The sequence below is a fragment of the Hydra vulgaris genome, chromosome 13 (genome assembly GCF_038396675.1).
Source record: "Hydra vulgaris chromosome 13, alternate assembly HydraT2T_AEP".
Taxonomy (NCBI): domain Eukaryota; kingdom Metazoa; phylum Cnidaria; class Hydrozoa; order Anthoathecata; family Hydridae; genus Hydra; species Hydra vulgaris.
The window spans coordinates 30,462,369-30,479,537 of record NC_088932.1 but is presented as its reverse complement, the minus strand read 5'-3'; the positions used below and the strand labels follow the sequence as shown (position 1 = coordinate 30,479,537).

Below are 17,169 nucleotides of genomic sequence, written 5' to 3'. Positions count from 1 at the left end.
AAAAGGGTTTTAAACAATAATTCTTTCTATAAGAATAATTCTTAAATCCTAATGTTATTATTTTGTTTTTTTAATTATCAAATTGTTTTTATTTTTTTATTATAGTGCTCTTAGAAAACCTAAAAGATCACAGAGTTCCGTGGAAAAGCATTCAATCAGTAAAATATCGTTTATGGCCGGAGCCTACTTCAAATTTATCTCTATTGGATGACTACAAACGATGATTTATTTCTACTTATAAATTCTACTTATGGATGATTATATCATTGGTTTATTTCTACTAAAGAATTTTTAATGCCACGTTAATCTCACGTGAACTTATTGCAAAATTGCAAATGAAAGAGAACTTGATGATAAGACTACAGTCGCCTACTTGCTCCTGTCATTATTCTAATTCTTATCTAATTTATAAATGTATTAAAGCTAATTGTATATAAAATAAGTAGTGACGAAATCTTTTTTGTTTAAGAAAAAAGCACGATTATACTTTATTTAAATTAATTTGGATTTGCTTTTTTTGAAAATTATTACCTAAGTTACCTTTTGTAGCAAAAAAATTGAGGCAATTTTTTAAAAAACTGTTCGAATGTGCCCACCTACAATTTACGCATTTATTGTAATATCATTATTTTCATGTATTTTTTGATGAACATTTATATTATTATAATATATAAGAGTATGAAAAGCAAGGTTGATAGATTTTTTCATCATTTTCTTTAATGTTTCCAATTATACCATGTTGCAACTATTTTAAAAGAGAAGCAAAAGTTGTAGGTAGTCTTCAATAAACAATTTAATTCTTCAATTTTTTTATAAAGCAAGGCATATTACTACTTTTTAATTTCTTTTTTTTTTCTCTCAATTTTATTAAAAATGAAATATAGTGATCCCTAATCTTTCCAATTATACCAATTTCTTGCTATTTTAAAAGAGAAGCGAAAATAGTAGATAGCCTTTAATAAGCAATTAAATTTTTTGATTATTTTTAATAATGTATAGAGTATTTTTTTGTTTTTGTTTTTTTGTTTATTAAGCCCTCTTTGACTTTTATGCAGTCAACAATGGACTGAGTGAACTCTAACTATCAATATTAAAACTAAAAAAACCAACAGTCGTTATCAGACATAAAATTTATATAGGTATTGATAAAAATAGGAAAAAATATTTTTTTTTGGTAGGAGGGGGTCGAGAGTAAATAAACTTTGACAAGGATTATCCGCAGAACCACTACAAATTAAAGTTTAAATTTTTAGCTTTATTTAATTGTAATAAGTTTTCTTAGAACCCTGAAAATCAAGCATTTTTAAGCGATATTTTAGATTTTTATGGTCGGAATCGACGTTGAACTGCTTAGTTTGAATCAAAAATTGAAAGTTTAAAATCAAGAAAATTTTCATTGCGCCAACAAATTACTTTATTTTGCTTCTTGTTGATAGTAAAAAAACAATTTAAATACACGTGACCTCAATATTAGACCACATATAATTAAAATCCGCATCGTAGAAAAAGTTTGACACAGTTAACAAAACAAATTTAGATATGGATTGTAAACTTAATACTGGTGCATTTCTCCGAAATCAAGGAGATAAGTTACAAATGACCGCTGAAACATTTAATCAAAAAAACATCAATAACAACGGGAGATCACGTTTAATGAGTGAACCTTGTATTAGCTTGCAACCAAAAATGAGAGACGTTCGCTTAAAATCAACATCAGTTTGAAAGTCTAAATTTTCAGTAACGTCGATGATGAAAAGGAGAAAATTCTGTTAAACTCAAGTTAACTTTTAAAAACATTTTCTTTAGTTAAAATTTTGTTTACGAAAACTAATTTCATTTAAACGTTAAGCAACATTAAATTTCCGGCTTAAAATCAGATATTATATCTTTCATGAATAAACAACTTTTGTTTGATTTTTTATCTCTTGTTGATATATAATAAACTATTTTATTTTGTAAAAACCTATTTTAATGATGTAAATATGTGTATATATTTGTATATATTAATAATATTCATTTCCAATTGTCATATTTTTGAATTTGTTAATGAACCTAAATTAGTTGCAATATATCTGCACGTTTAGATATGTACTTTGTTAATTTTGTTTGTAACATTTTCATATTTGTTAAATAAATTGCTAATAAGAATTTTTCAATTTTGTTTTAAAAAATAATAATAGGATTACCGATGCCCGCAAACTCCACATTAAAACAACTTTTCGTTCAACTTTAGAAATTAGTAATAAACCAGCTCTTCTGATTTCTCTTCTCATTTGACTAAACAACCACTTAGATCTCAAACTCCATTGAAAATCACTCATTAACTTGATATATATATATATATATATATATATATATATATATATATATATATATATATATATATATATATATATATATATATATATATATATATATATATATATATATATAAAGTGGCGTAGGAAGATTTTTAAATGTTTGAAATAACCAACTTTTAAACAAAAAGAATATTCCAAATTTTTTTCATCAACAGATTTCAAATTTTATGTTTAAATTATTCAGTTTTCAGTTTTTATGACCATGTAAAGAATACCCCCCCCCCTTCAATTTGGGGCCACAAACTTTACATGGTTATAAAAACTGAATAATTTAATCATAAAATTTGAAATCTGTCAATGAATACATGACTAGTTTATATTTATGAAAAAATAAATAATTCAACTCATTGCCCTCACGTTTAAAGTAGGAATGGGGGGGGGGGGATAAGATTTTAGGGTTTCTTGATCCCATTCCCTTATCACAGTAATTTGTTTTTGTGAAAAATCTTTTTCTCATACATATAAACGTAAAAAAAATTTGGAATATTCTAAATTTTAAAAATCTTCCTACGCCACTGTATATATATGCACATATATATAAATATATAAAGATTTTTTAACTGCTAGTGAAAGTCATTTAATGGATTTCGCTTCTGACTAAAAGTTATGACTTCGCCATAACCTTTAGTTGGCAGCAAAAAAATAAAGTTTGTATGGCATCGTCCGTCTTGAAACATGTTTTAATTTAGAAACAACATACTGCAAGCATGAAAAATTTAAGAAAGTTATTAATTTTATATATTTTATATATTAAGAAAGTTATAATTTTATACTTTAAGAAATATAATAACTTGAAGTTACAGTTATAGACTATATTTACATACTCTTCACACTATTGACATATTTACAAAGTTAAACCAAAATCTACAAACTGTCGGTAAAAAAGTTTTCTCGAGTATCTTTTTTGTTTTCAACTATCAATATTTTATACCATTCAAGCTTGAGTTTAAGGAAGTTTGTTTTTGGTATTGGGGTGTTTGAGGTGTGCTATTCCACGTTGCTTTTCGTTCAAAGTTATCACCGATTTTTCTCAGCGTTGTTCCCGTCTTTTTGCACTCTTCCATCATTTATCTCTGTAAACAGCAAAAGTCACACTTTTACATGTTGCTCACAAAGATAAATAATTTAATAATTGTAATACATATAAAATATATAATTACTGAGTGTTGCATTATATATTCAAATAAAAAATATTTTCTCCGATCAACGTTGATAGTCTAAAAATCTCTTTATAATAAAATGTATTGACCTAGCCAAATGTTTTCTTATGTTTTAATACCTCTTTAATTGTTAATTAAATGCTAATATCTAAAATAAAAATCCTGATTGGACGATTTATAATGTGAAAAAACATCCTACGATGAAGTTTTTAAAATTGTTATTTGGTAAAAAATCGCACTGATTGGAAGCTTAAGAATTATACCGTGATCAGAAACTTGTTTCAATTTTAAATAAAATAAAACATGATAATTTTACCATAAGTTCGTCTTTATTAAGTATTTAAAAAAAAAAATTCGCGGAAGTCGACTTTCTCTCAAAATAGTAATTTTTATTCATTTAAGTCAAAACTAAACAATGAGGCGCGATATAAACTTTTTAATGACTTCCTTAATGAGATTTATTTACACTTCTCAGATTTATACGACTTCGACTTATAGTAAACAACAGCGAAATAAAAACAACATCCATTGATATCAGCTCAAACAATGAACAAAGGAGTTTTGCTATTAAACACATTGCAATACTTCTTATAAAAGAAACTAACATAAAAATAAAAAAGCTTATCGTTATTTACTTTTTAAATTTAAAGTTTATTTATTGCTAGTTTAAATTGTTAAAAACGTAGATTGTTATATATGTATAACAATCTAAGTTTGATATAATTTTATGTTTTACAAGTTTGTTTTTGCTTAAAATACAAACATCAGTTTTATATATATATATATATATATATATATATATATATATATATATATATATATATATATATATATATATATATATATATATATATATATATACATAAATATATATATATATATATATATATATATATATATATATATATAAATATATATATATATATAAATATATATATATATATAAATATATATATATATATATAAATATATATATATATATATATAAATATATATATATATATATATATAAATATATATATATATAAAACCCATCACATTTTTCGTAGCATCTAAATCTAATCGTAATTAGCCAAATTCATTTCAGAAGCCTGGAAATTAATTCGATGTAGGGAAAAAAGTAAAGATGGTTACTTTGTTATTGAAAAATTTCAACTAAACGATACTGTCGCTGCTACTATTAGCTTTTAATTCATCATGATTAAAAACCTAAATGAATAAAAAGATACTTTCGAAGAATTACGAAAGAAAATGCAAATGTATTTACATTTTTTAAAGCTAAAATAAAAAAAGGAAGCCTAAAAGGCTATTGAATATTGTTTAACAATATCTATTGAATATTGTTAAACAATATTGTTTAACAATATATTTAATAACAATGTTATTAAATAGCAAACATGTATTTTTAATGAAGTATCTCTTAAAATACCGAAAATTACAGCTGAATGGTCATCAAACAAGATGTTTTACGATAAGAAAATTAGTGAAGATATCGTTTATAGATATTGTGACCATAAAAAGGAAGGGAACTGCGTCTTCCTGAAAAAACATAAAAAATGCTACAAAGTTGTAAAATAAACTAGTTACCTGGTTAAATGTTACATGCATTAAATGTATGAGTATAAAACTATATATTGACTATTTGAGATCAGTTGTTTTACTTTTTGATTGATTTATTCCTAAAATAGAACATTGAAGTTGTCCTGTTAGTTCTAGTAGGTTGTGTACTGGGTTTACTTTCACTTTTGTGTTTACTTACTTTCACTTTTGTATTTTTTAAAACACAATAATGATAAAATACTAAATACAATGAAAACTATAAAAGAAAAAGTTTAGGCTTATTCTTGCACAGAACAGTTACAAAGTGTAATCATTTTTTAAAATTAACTGAATCCTAAATAAAAAAGATGACAATAGCTATATCAGCATATCCAGAACTAAACTATTTATAAACAGATGTATGATTGTTTAAAAATTGAAATAGCACTTTTAAGAAATGGCTGTTTAGTTGTAACGTGTTTATTTTGTACAGACGAAATTGAAATTTGAAAGCGAATCATTTGTCTGTCAACATTTATGCTATAAATACTCACAAAGAACTGCCTTTGTTTTATCAGATTATATTTGTTTCAATACGTCATTAATTGATCCAATTATACTTCACATAGATAATACTAAAATTGAAAATATTGATTTCTATATTAATAAACTCACGGAAGATTCAAGTTATAATAATACTTGAAAAAACTTCTTCTAACACTTTTAAAAATAATACCAAAATTGTCACTAATATCATTCGAAATAAGACTGAAAATACTGATGTACAAAGAACATATGATGGTTTAAAAGGCATAGCATATTTCTCATTAATAGATAACTTTTTAATACTGGTATTGTAAATATTGACCTTAGTAACTGCATGGCTCCAAAATGATATGGTATTAATTACATAAGCATAGAACAAAATACAAAAAAGTAGCATAATTACAGAAAACATAAAGTTACAGCTGCTTGACTATCTAATTTACTTGGTTTTTTTGGAAAACTTTTAAAGTTATGTTATATTGGAATGTTTTTTAGAATGTTTTTTACACCAGGCCTAAGCCATTTAGAAAATATTCAAAAAGGTAAATTATTTGAAAACTTCTTTCTAAAGCAAAAGTTGAAGAATACCTATACTTTATTAGCCTAATCAACAATAAATATGGCCCTGATAAATTAGATCTATCAAGAAGTTTGTTAGAATAGAAAACTCAAGATTGTGTTAGTTGTGTTGGGCCATGAACAACAAGTAAAAAATTTTCTTCAATTTTATGTTTAATGCCAGCTACAGATTGAGTGTACAGATGCAATACATCAAACATTTTAAAATTAAACAAATTAATACCTTATTAGTAATTGTAGAAGAAACAGTAAATTCAATATACGATTAAAAAAAAATGAAAAGCTGAAATTATCTTGAAATCAAGTTTTGCAATCTAATTTTGTTATGTTAAAAGTCAAATTTGACAATCTGGTTTTGTTATGTTAAAATCATTAAGAAAATTTTTAAAAAACTTTTTTTGCCATTGTAATTTTTTTGAGATAAAAGCAATTTTAACAATTTGAAAATTTTATTTTTGAGTTTGTATATATAAAGGGTTTCTTTTATAATTTTTATTACTATAATTTTCTCTTTGCTGAATTTTATTTTTGTTTCTTCATATCACTTTGTTTTTATGATAGATTCAAGTTTTATTTTAGCTAGTCAGTTTTTCGTAAAAAGCGAAGAAAAAAAACGCTCATTGCAAAAAACATTCAAAAAAATTCTGTTTTTAAGATAAAAGCTTTTTCAGAAAAAAATGCGTTTTTTCAAAAAAAACTTGAGATAGATTTTTGATCTCTATTTTTTAGCAAACTATTTAAATAAAAATATGTATAATTATATTATATATATATGTATATATATATATATATATATATATATATATATATATATATATATATATATATATATATATATATATATATATATATATATATATATATATTTAAGATGCATAAATTGTGAGACAGAAATTTAAGGTACATAAATTGTGCTCACAGATGGAATGATGTTAAACTGACCAAAGAATATAAACAGTTATGCAAATTAGTTGAAACAGAAATATACAATGCTCGACTTTTATTTGAAAAGAATCTAATGTTAACCTCTAAACTTAATCCTAAACTGTTATATAAGTATTTTAACAGTACAAATTCAATAAAAGACTCAATAAAGGCCATGAGAATGCCTGATGGTGATTTATCCCATGAACCAAATAAAATTGTTAACTGCCTAAATAAGCATTTTCAGGATGTCTTTACTATTGAAGAAAAAAGAGATCTTCCACCTTTTTATCTCGAATTAAATAATGTAATTAAGTTTGAGGATATTGAACCTGATGATATTAGCTTTGAGTTAGTTTTAAACTTAAATCACTAAAAGACAATTAATCACCTGGAGCTGATAAACTTTGTTCAATAGTCCTCAAAAATTGTGCTACATCGTTTACTTTACCACTAACTCTTATATTTAGAGAATCACTTAAAACCAGTCAACTGCCAATCCAGTTCAAGTCAGCAAATGTAACACCTATATATAAAAAAGATGACAAAATAATGGCCAGCAATTATCGCCCTATTTCATTAACTTCTATTCTTGCAAAATATTAGAATCTATTATAAGAGAAAGAATTGAAAAACATCTCGACGAAAACAATTTACTAACAATTCATCAGCATGGTTTTGTAAAAGGAAAGTCTTGTACCACAAATTTGTTAGAGACTCTTGACTTTATTTCTTCGTGTAACAGCGATGGTATACCTGTTGATGTAGTAATGCTAGACTTTGCTTAAGCTTTCGATAGTGTTCCTCACAAGAGATTCTTTGCTAAATTAAAAGCATATGGTATTAATGGCTTAGTTCTAAAATGGATGGAAGCTTTTCTAAATAATAGAAGACAAAGAATAATTCTAGGTAAAGTTGTTTCTGAGTGGGTTGAAATTTTTCGTGGCGTGCCACAAGGCTCTGTTATTGGACCCTTAATGTTTATTATATACATTAACGATCTGCCAAGTAAATTAATGAATAAATGCAAATTGTTTGCTGATGATACTAAGATTTTGCCCGAGGTAATTTCTGATGAGTGTATCTCAAGTCTACAGAGGGATTTAAATACATCATTTAAATGGACAGAAGACTGGCTTTTAAAGTTTAATGTTGATAAATGTGTAGTAATGCACTAAGGAGTAAACAACAAAAAGAACCCTCTATATATTAATGGCATAAAACTACCAGAATCAAACAGCGTAAAAGATCTAGGTGTAATATTTTCTAAAAATCTTAAGTGGAAAGATCAAGTTATTTCTGTAACAAATAATGCAAATAGAATGTTATGTCGAATTAAAAAATTGTTTGCAAGATTGGACTGTCATTTACTTAAATCACTATACGTAACCTTTATTCGTCCATTTCTAGAGTTCTCAGTACCAGTATGGTCCCCGTACCAAAAAGGTGGTTGTAAAGTAATTGAACAAATTCAGCGTCGAGCCACCGAACTGATTAAATCAATTAGGTTTTTCAGTTATGAAGACCGATTAAAAATTTTGAAATTGACAACTCTAACTAAACGAAGAGAAAGAGGTAATATGATCTGACTATTTAAAATAATGAACAACATTAATAAAACAGAACATAACATACAAACTGTTCAAAATCATATTAGAGGTCACTGTTTCAAGTATTATAAGGAAACAACAAAAAATCTGCAAAGGCATAATTACTTTTACAATAGATCGGCAAACTTATGGAACTCATTGCCTTTGGAACTAGTCAAATCATCGTCTGTAAACTCCTTTAAAGCAGGATTCGAATGTTGGACGAACAACAATCAATTGAAGCGGCTGTCACAGTGTGCTTAAAAACATTCTCACTGGCCAATCCAGTTACAGCAATAAATACTAACTAACTATATATATATATATATAAATATATATATATATATATTTATATAAATATATATATATATATATATATATATATATATATATATATATATATGTATATATATAGATATATATATATACATATATATAATATATATACATATATATATATATATATACATATATTATATATGTTTATATATATATATATATATATATATATGTATATATACATATATAATATATGTATATATATATTGTATATATTTATATACATATATTATATATGTATATATATATATATGTTATATATATATATATTATATGTATACATATATATATATATTTATATATATATATGTATATATATATTTGTATATATATATATATATATATATATATATATATATATATATATATATATATATATATATATAATTGATTTTTTGACGAGATTAAATAAAAATAACTTCATGATTTTTACTACTAAAAGTTTCTACATACTACATGATTTTTACTAAAAGTAAAAAATCATGTAGTTATTTTTATTTAATCTCGTCAAAAAATCAATTATATAGCTCTGATATCATTCATCGAGCACTTTTGCTGAATATATGCTCACAACAAAATTAAACTTATATATATATATATATATATATATATATATATATATATATATATATATATATATATATATATATATATATATTTACAAATGTTATAGTATAAGTATGTAATATATAGTATATATTAACATAATATAAGTATGTAATCAATCAATCATATATTTCTAAATAAAGATTTTACATTCAAGTTTATATGCAAATAGTTATAAACTAATGCGAAGTAAACTACTAATAGTGCTAATGATATATAACAAGGGTAATAATAATGGCAATTTAATCATTATATTCAAAAACAGTAGCAACAGCAGAGATATATTATAATATATAAAATTAACGATGATAACACGATGTAATGTATAGTATATCAATTTTATATATATGTAATATATATATATATATATATATATATATATATATATATATATATATATATATATATATATATATATATATAACATAGGTAAGCTTTTTTTGGTATGATTTTAATTATAAAATAATATATTATTATGGAATATTTAGTATTTTACTATATAAAACTATATTATACTATATATTGATTATTTATTCACTCTACTTATAGGTCCATCTATTACTATGAGGCATAGAAATAGAATATGGGAAGACATGATGTCACATTTAAATAGTTTAGGGGCAAAAATTGAAGGTATCAACCAGCTACATAGTAAAAAATGGAATTATTTGCGAAGAGCTACAATGCAAAAATTTGCTAAAAGTCTTAAAACTGGTATAGTTTTGTTATATATATATTTATATATGTGTGTGTGTATATATATATATATATATATATATATATATATATATATATATATATATATATATATATATATATATATATATATATATATATATATAAATATATATATAAATATATATATAAATATATATAAATATATATATAATATATATATATATATATATATATATATATATATATATATATATATATATATATATATATATATATATATATAGTTCTATAGTTTGTTGCATTTGGGAAGTACGAAAGGAAAAAAGTGATTCTTACGCCAACACATACGTCACTTTTAATTACTTTTGACTTTCGTCCAACATTTGCGTGTTGGACGAAAGTCAAAGCCATTAATTTAATTACAAATTAATCATTTTTTAAAAAAATCACAAAAATGCAAATTTAATTGACTAGAATGTTTTTAAAAACATTTTGAATGTTTTTAACAATATAAACAATGTTTTTATTTTTATTTTTTTTAATAAAATGTTTTTATTTTTAATTTTTTTAATAAAATGTTTTTATTTTTATTTTTTTTAACTGTAAATCATGCGCGGAGTGTTGCTACATCGACTATCTTATAGCCTGACTCGCAAGGGAGTGCTGCTATATCGACTGACAAATAAGCTGACTCGTAAGGGAGTGCTGCTACATCGACTGACAAACAGCCTGACCCGCAGGGGAGTGCTGCTACATCGACTGAGGGTTTGGTTGGGGCAGGCAGTCTATCAATTAATAAAAATTCTGTTCTTGGATTTTAATTTTTACTTTTTGTCAACAAAATATGGAAAAAACTTTCGGACAACGTATAAGAGTTTTATATATATACTAGCTGGAGTTACCCGGCGTTGCCCGGGCCAATATTTAAAAGTAAATGAGCATCTGGAACTTTGTTATACTAATTTTGGGCTATGCACAGTAAGATTGTGCAATATTTTTTAGTGTTGCACAATAATCCCACAAAATGTGACCCTGTTGGTTGAAGCTATGAAATAACTGAAAGACATTAAGGAAGAAAAAGACATTTTGTTTATTTTCCACTTAAAAACAACAAATTAAGAATTTCCAAAAGAACATTTACTCAAATTTTTCAATTAAATTGTTATCTCACACTGGAAAAAAAAGTTGAACATGTTACAAAAGTTAAATCATGGGTAATTTCTTCACATTGGATTGTTATTGTTTTCTTTTAATAGGACTTCTTTAAAGAGGATTTCTTTCACTGAAGAGCCTTCTGATAGACAATGTTCTTGGTTTTTTCTTCTGGAGTCAAAATGAAAAGATTTCGTGGAGATCCAACTCTGGAGCATGCAACATAGAGCTGGCCGTGAGAAAAGCAGGGCTGTTCCAAATTGATGCCAGCCACTTTGAGTGACTGTCCCTGCGCTTTGTTAATGGTCATGGCAAAAGCCAGCCTGACTGGAAACTGGAGGCGCTTGAAACTGAATGGGAGGTCATTGGGAATCATTGGAATCCTTGGAATGAAGACATTCTCACCTTTGCCACATCCAGTCAGTATAGTTGCTTTAATCAAGTTTGAAAGGATAGCTTTGATGTTGGGTCGAGTTCAATTGCAGAGCTTGGGACTGTCGAGGTTGCGAAGGAGAATGATTGGTGCTCCAACTTTCAGGTGAAGAATGTGAGGAGGACATCCAGATGGTTCTAAAGAGTTCAGAAATTCTGTTGGATAGTTGACAGCTTCACTGGGGTCCATAACCATGTCAATGGAGTTGTAGGACTTTTCATTGCCTGGGAGCATTTTCTGGATCTGCATATTGATCTTGGTGACAGACTCATTTTTGGGAGCCAGAATAGCTCTCTCACAGATCCAGTCATGTCTGGTGAAACTCTGCTGGATGTTGGGAAACACCTTGACAATGAGTTCCTCTGCAGAATCCACCAGTGTGCAAAAGTTGGCAGGGAATTTAATGAGCCCTGTCTGCACATCAACTGGTGCCTCACCATTGCCCAAGGCAAGGAGCTGATTGGAAAAGGCTCCTGCTGACAGATCACCAGACAACTTTACCCTCATGTTTGTTGTCAAATGAAGTGTTCTGACACTCCTCCACAGGTAGGAAGCTTTTAGGTTTTGCCAAATTGCACGGCTGAGGCTGCAGAGCCACACTGGATCCCATTTTTGGGCCCCCCTGACCCCGGGGGTTGGGGTACGGGGTCAAAACCCAGCTAAGAAACTTCTCCCCCTCGAGGACTACCCCCATGCCAAATTTCATTGAGATCGGTCCGGCAGTTTGGATTTCTATAGAGAACAAACAAACAAACACATACGCAAACACACATTGCCCTTTATATATACCTAGCTGGAGTTACCCGGCGTTGCCCGGGCCAATATTTAAACTGGCTTACCTGATATCTGTACACAAAAATGGGCCCAAAAATGGGCCCAAAAAATGGTCCCCCCTGACCCCGGGGGTCGGGGTACGGGGTCAAAACCCAGCTAAGAACCTTCTCCCCCTCGAGGACTACCCCCATGCCAAATTTCATCGAGATCGGTCCGGCGGTTTGGATTTCTATAGAGAACAAACAAACAAACACACACACATTGCCCTTTATATATATTATAAGATATATATATATATATATATATATATATATATATATATATATATATATATATATATATAGATCTATAGTTTGTTGTCTTTGGGAAGAGCGGAAGGAAAAAAGTGATTCTTACGCCAACACATACGTCACTTTTAATTACTTTTGACTTTCGTCCAACATTTTCGTGCTGGACGAAAGTAAAAACCATTAATTTAATAACAAATAAATCGTTTTTTAAAAAAACCACAAAAACGCAAATTTAATTGACCAGAATGTTTTTAAAAACATTCTGAATGTTTTTAACAATATAAACAATGTTTTTATTTTTATTTTTTTTAATAAAATGTTTTTATTTTTAATTTTTTTAATAAAATGTTTTCGATTTTTATTTTTTTTACTGTAAATTATGCGCGGAGTGTTGCTACATCGACTATCTTATAGCCTGACTCACAAGGGAGTGCTGCTACATCGACTGACAAATAGCCTGACTCGCAAGGGAGTGCTGCTACATCGATATATGTATCGTATAACACAAATAGTCTTAACCAACAAAAATATACCAGACATAGATGAAATAATAGATGAAGCTGTATCAGAAGATTGTTTCGATTATAATAAAGAAGTTAAGTTTACTTCTTTATTATAATCAATATTAAAATCAGGAACATCGATTCCAGATACATTTATTGACTTCGTGTCAACAATCTCTAAAACAACATTATCTAATTCTGTTAGTTGTCTCCCTGCAGCACTTTTAAATATATATATATATATATATATATATATTTTTTTTTTCAAAGGTGTTGCAGGGAGACAACTAACAGAATTAGATAATGATGTTTTAAACATTGCATATATTATATATATATATATATATATATATATATATAAATATATATATATATATATATATATATATATATATATATATGTATATATATATATATATATATATATATATGTATATATATATATATATTTATATATATATATACATATATATATATATATATATATATATATATATATATATATATATATATATATATATATATATATATATATATATATATATATATATATATATATATATATATATATATATATATATATATATATATATGTTTATATATATATATATATATTTATAGTTTATAGAGTTCTATTTTATTCTTATATAAGTTCTATACAAATTAATTGTTTTTATTAGGTGCAAGATTTGATTGTATGTCCTCCCCTAATTTAGACAATACCTTTTTTGTTGGTGATAGTCGTTACATACTTCAAGGTAATGCAATTTATAAATTGTTTTTTTTTTTAATCTCAGTTGTTCTATTTAATTAATTGTAGGTTTTAGACTTATAATTATATAACAGACAACATCAATTTGTGCTTAATTTTTTCACAACTAGTATTTCAAAACCATCAAAAACTTCTTATTTATAAAGGAATCTAAACCACCTTTCTTATTATTTTAGTTAACTGGTCTTGTTTTGACACCTAGAATTAAATTTTAGATTCAATTCAAAATAAACCATCAATGGGGGCATTAAAAAATTTAAAAACAAAACAAGCTAGAGAAAGTCTCTTGGTAGATGGAAGTTTAAAAAATTGGAAGTAAGTGTTTTAGGGTTCGAAAAAGAAAGATTAGAAAAAGAACAAGTATTAAGAGTTAAACTTTGGAAATTGGACGTTGCTCTCAGACAACAGCAAATTTGAAAAGAAAAGGTTTTAAAAATATATTACACAACAGCAACAAAGCTAATGGATGAGAAATTGCAACCTTCAAACCAGCACGATTTCATAAATACAGAAACGGTATTTTAAAATTAATTTGTAGTAATATTTAGTATAACTTTATCATTAACACTTTTTTTGTTTTAGGAGGAAATTCTCGAGCATTAAGAGAAGAGCTACATCATAATTTTATGTTGAATTTCGAAAAATATTGTAAACTATATTTAAGCATTCACTTTGAAGGTATTTAACTGAAGAGCTATGACTAATTACATTTTTTTAGTAACAATAAAAATATAACTCCAACCTGAAATTGTTATTATTATTTCATTTTTTTATCACCATTGCCTTACAGTAATAAATTCTGTAAAACTTCACACAAACATTAAGACCAATGCTGTTGCGATGTGAAATAGATACAAGCATTACAACTATATATAACTAGGTATTGCATTGGGTAGTAGTTGATTTTAAAATTTAAACAAAATAGTTCTAATTACCTTTACCTCTAAATCCCCGTTCTCAACCGCTTTTTTTTTTTTGGGTCAGCACTCTACTTAAGAATATTTTATGTATATACCGGATATTTGGTACAATATCTTTCAAATTTTAAATTTATTTTGTATTCTAGTTTAGTATTATTTCGATCGTTTATCTTGATTTTATGCTATTATGCAATTTTTACCTTTTTAAAATACTCTTAATAAGAATTGCTCTTAACAACAAAAGTTAACAAAACTATTTTTTTTTTTTAAGCGTGCTCTATAAAAAAACAAAATACACATACTTAAAAACAAATATAAACATATTTTTACGGTCTAATATTTTATAAAAATTTCTTGCATTTATTAAAAATTCATTGTGTGAATTTTTTCCAATTTTAATTCAACTAATTTAGACACAAATCTATGATCCATGTCTTAACTATTTTGATAGATCCTCTGCTCTAGAACAAACAGTATATGAATTTTTAAACAATATTTTTAAGTAAAGTAGTTAAGTAGCTGTAATCGTCTATTCAAAGCTCTATCATTCTGATTTGCTTAAGCTATATTTTCATCAGCTAGTTCTTCGCGTTCTTCGAAGTCATTACCGTTGTCTCCATGTCGGATACACAAGTTATGAATAACAAATCCACACATGATAAGCTTAGAGGCATCTTCGACCTTATGCAAACGAATTCCGGTTTTCAAAGCATAAAACCTGTTTTTGACAATTCCAAAACATCGCTCAATTATGTTTCTAGTTTTTCTCTGTGCTATGTTGAAACGTTTTTGAGGTCCATCTGGATCACCAGGAAAAGGTGGAATTAACCATTCTCGACATGGGTACGCAGAGTCAGCCAAAATTACAGCTCCATTAAATGGAAGCTCTACAATTTCAAACTTGTTCCAAAGGTTACAATTTCTTAGAACCTAATAGTTGTAAAATCACAATATTTAAATTTACTGTAAGTTACATTATAATACATTATATTAGTTAGTCTAAATTACATTATAGTTAGCAATCATAATAGTTCAAATAGTATGTATGGACTTTGAGTAAAATACTGTATTTTAGGGATAAATTTTTATGAGAATCTAAACCGGCTTCACATAACTTTCAGCCATATGGTTACTTAGGAGGCTATAGACAAAATTTCTGTATTGAAACTTCGATGCCACCTACTTGAAATCATTTCTTTATATTAGGTAAGAATCTTTTGTATATGGCTCAGGAATTATTGAAACAATATTGTAAATAGTCACATAGTTTATAACCATCTAATTGTCAAATGCAGCATTAAGGAGTTGTTTCAACAGCCAAAAACAGTTTTTTTTTAGGGAGAAAAATCTGGCATAGTAATTCCATATTGAATGAATGAAAATATAAAGCTCCAACAGAAATATGACTTTTATGGCTATCTAGTAACCAAACTGGAGATTCATAAAAATAATTTCAATATTTCACAAAAATGTCCATCTATTCTACAAAAACGTCTAAATACATACAACCAGAAGGATTTGAAAATCCTACGCATTCAAGGGCACTTTCTTAAATAATGACATGTGTGAATAATGAATCGTGATATTTTACCCTAAAAAAACCATAGTGAAAGAATAAAGTTTCCGATTGCATTTAAAGCACAACATATAATTACCAATGTTCCTCGTTCTGCAGATGTGATCCTTTCGACTTGTTTGCCATGTTAACTTGCTAATACTTTTACTGGCTTGTGAACACTTGTCAAACCAGTTTCATCAATATTATATGTACAGTAGGAATTGAATTTATATTGCTTTCTTACTGTTTTGAAATTTGGAAAATATTTTTGTGCAGTGTGTCGGTGAAAGGCAGTTGAACGAGAAAAGTTCAAAGCGAGCAGAGTTGTTTTTAAGAACACCTGTAGCTAGTTGCTACAGGTGTTCGTAAAAACAACTCTGCTCGCTTTTTTATAAAACCTTGCAACCAATCAATCCTTACAGTTCTGTTTTTGATATATAACGATAG

At 26.5% G+C, this 17,169-nt stretch overlaps 1 protein-coding gene and 1 long non-coding RNA gene across 4 annotated transcripts; one reads left to right on the top strand and one right to left on the bottom strand.

Annotated features, from left to right (window-relative positions):
• Positions 1 to 3,157: 3,157 nt before the first annotated feature.
• On the bottom strand, positions 3,158 to 3,828 carry LOC136090349 (uncharacterized). The gene is made up of 2 exons (XR_010643382.1): positions 3,521 to 3,828; positions 3,158 to 3,433 (listed from the first exon to the last, which is right to left on the bottom strand). It is a non-coding gene; the product is annotated as an uncharacterized LOC136090349 (long non-coding RNA).
• A 733-nt stretch (positions 3,829 to 4,561) lies between these two features.
• On the top strand, positions 4,562 to 14,992 carry LOC136090348 (uncharacterized). Of its 3 annotated transcripts, XR_010643379.1 has the most exons (5): positions 4,562 to 4,779; positions 10,192 to 10,356; positions 14,153 to 14,230; positions 14,460 to 14,760; positions 14,827 to 14,992. XR_010643379.1 is itself a non-coding variant. In XM_065816934.1 (4 exons), exons 1-4 carry the CDS (start codon positions 4,734 to 4,736, stop codon positions 14,561 to 14,563), a joined length of 393 nt encoding a protein of 130 aa, XP_065673006.1. In that variant the 5' UTR covers positions 4,562 to 4,733; the 3' UTR covers positions 14,564 to 14,992. The 3 variants fall into 3 exon arrangements, 1 of the variants encoding a protein (XP_065673006.1); XM_065816934.1 differs by having other exon boundaries at positions 14,460 to 14,992; XR_010643380.1 differs by lacking the exon at positions 4,562 to 4,779 and having other exon boundaries at positions 10,075 to 10,356.
• Positions 14,993 to 17,169: the final 2,177 nt, after the last annotated feature.

What these genes read in the sequence shown, in the direction of transcription:
- LOC136090348 (XM_065816934.1), top strand. Translation starts at nt 4,734, where the DNA reads ATGAATAAAAAGATACTTTCGAAGAATTACGAAAGAAAATGCAAAT. An exon ending in TTACGAAAGAAAATGCAAAT is followed by an intron (nt 4,780 to 10,191) that starts GTATTTACATTT and finishes CTCTACTTATAG; the next exon opens with GTCCATCTATTACTATGAGG. An exon ending in TAGTCGTTACATACTTCAAG is followed by an intron (nt 14,231 to 14,459) that starts GTAATGCAATTT and finishes ATTAAATTTTAG; the next exon opens with ATTCAATTCAAAATAAACCA.